This window comes from Rutidosis leptorrhynchoides, chromosome 2 (genome assembly GCF_046630445.1).
Source record: "Rutidosis leptorrhynchoides isolate AG116_Rl617_1_P2 chromosome 2, CSIRO_AGI_Rlap_v1, whole genome shotgun sequence".
Lineage (NCBI taxonomy): Eukaryota > Viridiplantae > Streptophyta > Magnoliopsida > Asterales > Asteraceae > Rutidosis > Rutidosis leptorrhynchoides.
The window spans coordinates 486,135,091-486,143,538 of NC_092334.1; the positions used below are offsets into that span (position 1 = coordinate 486,135,091).

Sequence of the window (8,448 nt, forward strand, 5' to 3'; positions counted from 1 at the left end):
AGTTTACAATTTGAGATTCTTGATGAGGTTTCACCTTGGCTCCCGAAACTTTCCCGACCACACTCCTAGAGAACTAGCTGAAAAAGAGTCAAGCAACTCACATACGAAGAGGGTGCTATTCACATAAATATGTACATCTTCCCCTAACACATAATACTAACGACTCAAAAAGACCTCATTGAATATTTATTAAGGTACTTCAAACAACCCACAACAAAAGAAGAAAGATTAGAGCAACAACAACAGCCATTCCATTGCAGCTTTTTTGGTTGCTTTTCCATAGTGTTTACAACATCAGACGTCAAAGATTTACACGGGAACAACCAGTCCACTGCAAGCTTTATGATGACTTTTGCCAGTGTTTGTAACACTCTTGTATCTACTAAGATTATGACTTAACTATAACTACTAATACTACCCATTTTACTATGAATGTTTGAACTGTTGCTGCTCAAAACTATTGCACTGCTCATGTAAATAAATATGAATATTCGAACTTCTTATGCACTCATCCGCTGCATCGTGTGGACCCTCGATCCACCTCGTTTACTACTATAAAGGTTACATGCTTTAATCCTCAATCAACTTTCACGTCAAAAATATCAAACATCATTTCTCCATTGATAGAAGTTTACAACATTTTATCGACTATAACCGACTTTTCTAACCAAATAGATGGACACGAATACAAAAAGTTACATACAAAATAACACTTTGGTTTGTTATTTTATTTCATAGTCACAAAGTGTTGTTCTTGTTTTGTTCTAATATCGATTATTTAACTCGATGCAGTAATAGAGTCGAAATACATTATTTGATAACTTTATTTACAAATACAATAATCAACTTTAATGTTTTCTATTTTTATTTGCAATTGTTAAAGCTATTGCGAAGAATAGAGTGTGTAGATTTCACATTATATCAAGGGACCATAACACAACTTAGTTAAATTACAGGGGCAAATTGAAACTTTATATCAAAGGACCATAACACAATTTACTAAAATTACATGGGTCAAATTGAAACTTTTGAACATATACTCGATCAGGGGATCGGAGCAAAGGTTGCGCATGCTCGGGTCTCTACTCTCTACTCCTCAGCCGAAGATCTCCGATCAGATTACGGTGTGTGCCTTCCTCCCATTCTATCTATAAATATATTGACAAATTATGCGTATTCACATATGTCTATATGCTATATCGCATCTGTAATTGGCAGGCATATGATACTGATTTGATTTTGATCCCATGTTAAAATTCCGTAATTACATCTTACTAGTTATTGCGATCGGTATCAACAAGTTCTTAAAATCTATGTAATCAACATTTAATCATGTTGTAAAATATCTCTGTGAATTAACATTTTGATTCACAATTGAGTTGTTAGAATTAGGTTGAATCAGGTTCTAACTGATGTATTTGTAATTTTGATTGATTTGTTGTATGTTGAATATAACTATGATTTGAAAATATGTTTTTATAACACTTACTTAGTTATTGCTGTAGGTATATACATATAAATCTAGTCCAGTAGCAATTGTGTAGTGGAATCAAATGGCTAGCACAGCTTGTTTTATGATCATTAGCAAAAATGACATTCCTATATACGAGGCTGAAGTTGGTAGTGCTCCGAAGGTACGATTTATTTCGATAAGATCACTTGTAGTTTCGAATTGTTAGATTATTGTACTTCTAATTATGTATTATTGTTTATTGTTTATTGTTTACGGAGTATTAATTAAGAAGGTTTTACATAGTCTTCACTCTACCATGTTCAAACTTGAAAGAAGCGCTTTTGTAACTGCGAATGCATAATTTTATTATGCATAGGGAGTATTGTTACTCACTTTATTGTTTATTCGATATTAATTAAAAAAAAAAATCTGGCATAAAATAGTCTGAATAAAATGAATTATTATTGAATTTCCTTGTTAAATTTAATCAGGCGAAATTGCGATGTATAGCTGTATTTCATGTTTATTCATGTCCTACTACTGAGTAGTCGAATATCAAACGATCTTTTGTATGGAAGTAAACGGTGTAGTCATCTTTTTGTCGAATATTCTTCTATCATACGAAGAATTTTAGATCGTGTAGAAACTCACACCTTGAAATGACATTTTTAGAAAGAAGAAGCTGCACATCAACATCAGTTTATTCTCCATGCGGCTTTGGATATTGTCCAGGATCTTGCATGGACTACAAGTGCTATGTAAGATTCAAGCTCATTCACTAACACTAGTAATTAGGGAAAATTGATGTTTTTCAGTAATTTGTTGTTGCTTGTGTAACACTATTTCAATTTTTTTCTCAGGTTTTTGAAATCAATTGACAGATTCAACGATTTAGTCGTATCAGTATATGTAACAGCTGGTCATATCCTTCTCTATGTAATAACGGTTCTTTATAAACTCATAGTTACAGTACACATAAGCGCAAAACCTAGAGTAATTTGATTGTACATCGTGATTTTTTGGGTAATGGGTTACCTTTATGTTACTTGCTCGGTTAAGACTGTCCTAAGTTTTCTGTTGCTCGAGTATTTGGTGATGTTTGGCAGTTAGCACTACTTATTGCAACAAAATGGGCTGCAAGAGATAGTGTTTGGTTGTGCTTATGATGTTTGAAGTTGCGATGATCATATAATCAGTTGTTACTCCCACCCTTTTCATGATTTTATGACCCTAAGTATTCCGAAAAATATTTTTACTATATCTGAACACTAGAAAGTGATCATCTGCAACTTGAAAACGTGTTATTTAGATGATCATTTTTAATTGCAATGCCAATCACACATTAGTTATATACATATCTCATACATTAGAAAGGTGCATTGTGTTTGATAATACTATTTTATGAATTTGTATTGTTATCTTTCCTTGACTCAAGCTGTACATACGCGATTGATGCTGCTTCATGACTCTCGTAGTGAAGATGGAATCAAGAGCTTCTTCCAGGAGGTACACGAGCTATATATAAAGGCAAGTTATACTATGTCAAGATATGACTATCTGTTTGTTAAATCTGTGTATCTTAACCCATTCATTCACCCAAATTTCCCTTAAATGGTTATAACTACCCAACGAAAGGGCATGTGGGTGTTGGTTTAGTTAATAAACTTTTATTAGATAAACGAGAAGAAAAATTTCTGATGTAACAAATATTTGAGTTTTTCTTTCCCCACGTTAATTTAGTGTTTTAATGATTTCCTTAATTTAGTTCCGTTTAATTTTGCAGATTCTTTTGAATCCTCTCTACCTACCAGGATCTCGTGTTAAATCTTCACATTTTGATACAAAGGTCCGAGCCCTCGCAAGAAGGTACCTATAAGGTAACATCTTAAATCTTCAAAAAGTAAACTCAAATTTTCATCTATTACGTCGGAACCACGACCCCCCATGTTAGCCTTGAGGTTCTAATTGTAGTCACTATTGAATTCCATGGTGTTATGTAGAAGCGTATGTTCTTGGATTCTGGTCACAATTATTCAACAAATCATTTGTCTGTTTCTGCTGAATTGAGTTACTAGAAGTTTTGTTTATTTAATCGTATAACGCGATGACTTGATCTTGTATCCACTCCATGTTATATTGAATAAATATGAACAAAAGTAAAAATTACAATACAGAGTAATGAGACATAAAAAACGATCTTTTAAAAGGTAATTAGCGTTTATAATTTCATCAATTAACCGTGTAACGACAATATATAATTCAACTAACCATTTCAATATAGTGACAGCAACATGTATCAATTTACTTATCCAATTTACATAACATAATTTTATTTTGGAAGTACATTACATTAACTCATAATAATAAGCATGTAAAAGAAGAAAGTTCGATCATTGCTACTCTATGAACCTTGATAATATTTACTTATTATTATTCCCTAAGGTGTTCTTGACAGCACCAGCAGCACCCTCGGCTAAGTTGGCTGCTCCCGTAGCGGCACCTTGTGCTAAACCCAACACACCACTTGCTGCCCCGCTTGCTATGTCCGCGGCTCCATGTGACATCGTCTTCAGTGAATCACTTGTCTGAAAAATTTAAAATATATGAATATATGCAAAATATAGTGACATAACTTGAATTTGTTTATTTTGGGTCAAGATCACTACTTTATAATTAAGACCTTTGGGAAAATGTATGAATATACATATATCACATTATCTTGGTATATTAATGATCTTTCAATGCATATGTAGTTAAAATTTGATATGTGTGGGACATTGATATATCATATATCCACCACCATTTTTACTACATCCACCATAATTGTGGAATAACAGGTTGTACAGTCAACATGTTAATGCATAAATTATGTTGGATGTAGTAAAAATGGTGGTGGATGTATCACAGGGAAGTCAACGTTTTGGTCATCATTTATACGAACTCCAATTTAATTGATTTTAAAACTCAAACGCTCATAAATTAAAGGGCTACAAATTATACTTTTATGAGAGGGCCACAGCCCTTTCCCACCCCTGTATTGTTGTGTCCGTGCCCATGTTAAATTTGGGAGTGTAATATACCTGTTGCAGTACACCGGCATTTTGGTCCGTTGCTGCATCTCTATGCAACTGTTGACCATAACGGAAAAAAATGTCTAAGCAAAACTATTATTGAAAAAGTACTTATACATATGCAAAATACGACCAGATCGACAAACGGTCCGGATTCTGGAAGGTGCATGGGTGTTCATTTGTTCGATTTTTAGTCAGGTTTATTCGGATTTAAAATTTCTAGGAGCGAAATTGAAAATCGAATAAACCGATTTCAAATTTCAAAAACTGAAATTTAGACAGCCGAAAATCGAATATGAATGTGGTTCGATTTCGGTTAAATTCGAAATTATATCGTTTTTGAATTTGACTTTTGATTTTCAGATCGGTTTTTGGTATATACATATAATTTAATATATTATTAGCTGAATTCACTTTCGATTTTAACCAAATCTAGAAAAGTAAAATCGAAAATCGAATTCTCATTTGTAAACCCAAACAAAACTGAATTAAATATTGGTTTGATTTTTTTCTGTTTTCATTTCATTCAGGTTTCGAACTTTATAGGTTTGAAACTGAATAATGAACACCCTGTTTTTATATATATATACCTGAGATTGACCTGCAGCGGCTTGGGCGTCTAAGGCGGCTTTATTTTGTTGGCTTTCCATGTTTAAATTTTACTAATATCGTTGGTTCTTTGTTTGGTCAATGTTTTATGTCGTTAAGTTGCTTGAGTTTGGTGTTGGAAAGGTATTTATAGATGTGAAATAGAGACAAAATTGCAACAAAATTTGTAAATGCAAACCAAGATGCATGGTTTGGTTAACACATGGCATATTGCGGTGTCATGATAAGGTGCTATTTATGGGAATATGTTGTGGTGTTAAAACTCGGCTTATTGCTGACTCGATATATCAATATGCATGGCACATATATGTGATCAACTATTTGATATACAGGGGTTTTAAATGAGCTTATCCGTTTAATAGCTAGTCTAGTGGATGGGTGGTATCTTCACTAAGATATTCAGTTTCAAACCTCATTAGCATCATCCACCGAGCTAGTAGCTGAGTGGCAAAAGTCTCATGTTGTTTTCGGGCCTGCATCCGCGAAAAATTGGTGCAGGTTCGAATCTTTGGGGAGGTTTTCTCTAGAGTTCTGTTATGGTGACAAGGTACATGTCGTAAGTTACTCGGTTTAGTCTAAAGCATACCGGGTACGCATTGAATAGACACATTGGGTATTTCATGGAAACACATTGGGTATTTCATGGTCCACCAAAATAGTCATACACTAATCTTTATGCTAAAGAAAGCATGTATAAACAATAAACTGCTTTTATAAACTAGAGTCAATATCATCAATATTACATTACAATCATAATGAAATCCAAAAACTCATGTCAAACAACAAATCCCCATCTAAGAACCAATAATCCCGACACCCGAATATCTTTATTTAATAAAAAACCAAACATACAAAACATCCTTATATATATGTATACCATCCAATCCCCCACCAAAGCCCCCTTCTCTACAGTTCAAAATTTGTGTATTTCTCTAGTCATTTTTCGGTTATTCGTTACCCAAATTAATTCATACATCTCTCGATCAGGCTCCAAGTCTCGAATTTAACCATTGACACACTTCTTCCATCTCTCTTGGTACTGTGTAATGACCAAGTCTGAAACAAGACACCAACAAAAAAAAAAAAATCAATACAATTCATTTGAAGGCTTTGATCTAATTACGCAGTAACTACATTTTAAATATTTATTACCCTTCGTAGCTTTTAAATGTGACATAACGGAAACCAGCTGCACTCATCATCTGGGAAGACCTTTCTCCAAAATTGTATGGAACTACTTCATCACCTGTAGTGCATAGTTTACGAAATAAGTATAACTGGTTTAGGTGGCATAATAGGCGGGTCGAACAAGTTGGGTTATATGTTAAAAATGGGTAAGTTGGTGCCATGACAAAAATGGGCTTAGTCAGCTTGAAGCGCTTTTAGTTCAATTGAATGTTACTTATGAATATATAATGAGTAAAGTATAATTACAAAAAGTATAGCTTTTCAATACTAATAAGCTGATTCAAGTAAAACAATTCAGTATAATGAATACATTAAAATTAAATTTTGCAACTTTCGAGTTTTGACACGTTTGACCCGTTTCCCCTTTATCTTAACTTTTATGAAACAACCCATTTGACAAAATAAAGATTTGAATCCACCGTTTTGTAACCAAATAAGACAAAATTTTGAACTATAGATATCAGCATCAAGTTTGAAATACATACAATTTCCATGACAGAGCAATATGGGCAATGAAGCTGCACGCCTTACAGCATCGTTTGATCCTATTCTATTTCTCAAGTTCCTGATCAAACGAATTTAACTACATCAAGCTTTTATCAAGTAACTTCAATAAAACGAAAAAAAAAATCAAGTTTATTCTATTTATTTACCGTGCACCAGGAAGCCATCCGCTTAATCCAACTACAGCCTTTAGATTTATTGGGTACGGGTTTCCATTTCCATATTTTCCTTGAGCGAAACAAGCTGCCGAGTAAAGTGCACATGCAGCACCCATACTAAATCCTCCAATGCCAAGTTTAACTGTATAATACACAATAAATTTAGTCTTTTTTTTTTCTTTTCTTTTTTATTTTAGTAAAATTTTGAAGCCAACGTATGACAAGGTGTGGTGAGATTACCATCAGAGGGCTCTGTTGATAACAGATTTGCTATGTGTGCAACCGAAGCGTCTAAACCCTCAACATCATTTGGACCATCTTCTGAAAGTTCTCCTTCATCAAACCCTGTTACGTACCCGTAAATGTTGTTAAATAAAAATGATTTATTTGTATTATAAATAAAATGTTTACTTTTTTAAGTTCTGATATTGAAATATTACATGCAGCACAAGAAAATCCTCCAAGAACTGTCACAGGGCGAGTTGGAGCAGTTGGGCATATCCATTTAACCTGAAAAAATATCTTATTTTATCGTTCATTTTCTGCTATTTATTTAATTTAATAAAAATAATAACAAAAAGATACTCCACCATTATATGTATGCTTACATTTGGAAGTGGAAGGTTGTCCAAAAGTTGTGACCAGCTACAGGAAATTAAAACAACATCAAGATTGTATTAGTTATAGTTATAAGAATAATAATAATAATAATATGTTTTAAAATTAAGTTGTTACAACATAATCATAAGTATATCTATCATAAATGCAACATATATAAGTCATGAATCTACCTCGAACCATTGTCGCCAAGGCCATGCAACCAAACAATGGTTGCTTGATGTTTCGCTTTCGGCCTTACGACGTACGTCCTTCCGAATTCAAAGCTTTGTTGAGCCGTTCTACTACCTGGAAGTCATTGAAACTTTTTATCAAACACTTGGTATGCAACAATCAACAATATAAGTACAAATTAACTTAAAACTTACCAGAACTCATTGAAGCACCTGAATAACTCATTTTCGACATGTAAATTGTTTGAAACAGGAATTGTACTAATCAAGTTTGCTTGTAAGGATGAAAAGATGTAATGAATATGAAGAAACTGGTATGTTGTGACAGTGTGAATTTATAAGGAAATTAGGAATAAAACCAAGTGAATATTCAAACACTAAATGTAAAACAGCTGCCTAAAAATCCAAAAAGAAACAATATGCCATCAAAAGCAACAAATCTTTTTCATAATGAGAAAGATAGAGACATAAGAATCAAATGCAAAATAACTATACTTGAGGCAAATATAAATTAAGGGCTCAAAATATAGAATGAAAGAATTTATGCTTTGATAGTGCAGTGAAGAAATGTATATATAAAACTGTTTATTTTTTCTTTAAGAATATTATTTGAAAAAAGACAATCCAATTTGGTAAATACCTTTTATTCAAGTTTACAATCATTTGCTTTTATA

At 33.0% G+C, this 8,448-nt stretch overlaps 2 protein-coding genes across 5 annotated transcripts; one reads left to right on the plus strand and one right to left on the minus strand.

Moving 5' to 3' along the window:
• The first annotated feature begins 1,038 nt into the window (after positions 1-1,038).
• Positions 1,039-4,125, plus strand: LOC139892659 (uncharacterized). 4 transcript variants are annotated; one of them, XM_071875774.1, is made up of 7 exons: positions 1,039-1,126; positions 1,506-1,634; positions 2,126-2,211; positions 2,314-2,374; positions 2,894-2,980; positions 3,237-3,330; positions 3,896-4,125. In XM_071875774.1, the coding sequence occupies exons 2-6, from the start codon at positions 1,554-1,556 to the stop codon at positions 3,327-3,329; spliced, it is 408 nt and encodes a 135-aa protein (XP_071731875.1). In that variant the 5' UTR covers positions 1,039-1,126; positions 1,506-1,553; the 3' UTR covers position 3,330; positions 3,896-4,125. The 4 variants fall into 4 exon arrangements, with proteins under 4 accessions (XP_071731875.1, XP_071731874.1, XP_071731873.1 ...); XM_071875773.1 differs by having other exon boundaries at positions 3,909-4,125; XM_071875772.1 differs by lacking the exon at positions 3,896-4,125 and adding an exon at positions 3,454-3,599.
• A 1,788-nt stretch (positions 4,126-5,913) lies between these two features.
• Positions 5,914-8,118, minus strand: LOC139892660 (uncharacterized). The gene is made up of 9 exons (XM_071875775.1): positions 7,970-8,118; positions 7,775-7,889; positions 7,592-7,628; positions 7,424-7,493; positions 7,224-7,328; positions 6,975-7,125; positions 6,807-6,886; positions 6,286-6,379; positions 5,914-6,189 (listed from the first exon to the last, which is right to left on the minus strand). Exons 1-9 carry the CDS (start codon positions 8,007-8,009, stop codon positions 6,117-6,119), a joined length of 765 nt encoding a protein of 254 aa, XP_071731876.1. The 5' UTR covers positions 8,010-8,118; the 3' UTR covers positions 5,914-6,116.
• Positions 8,119-8,448: the final 330 nt, after the last annotated feature.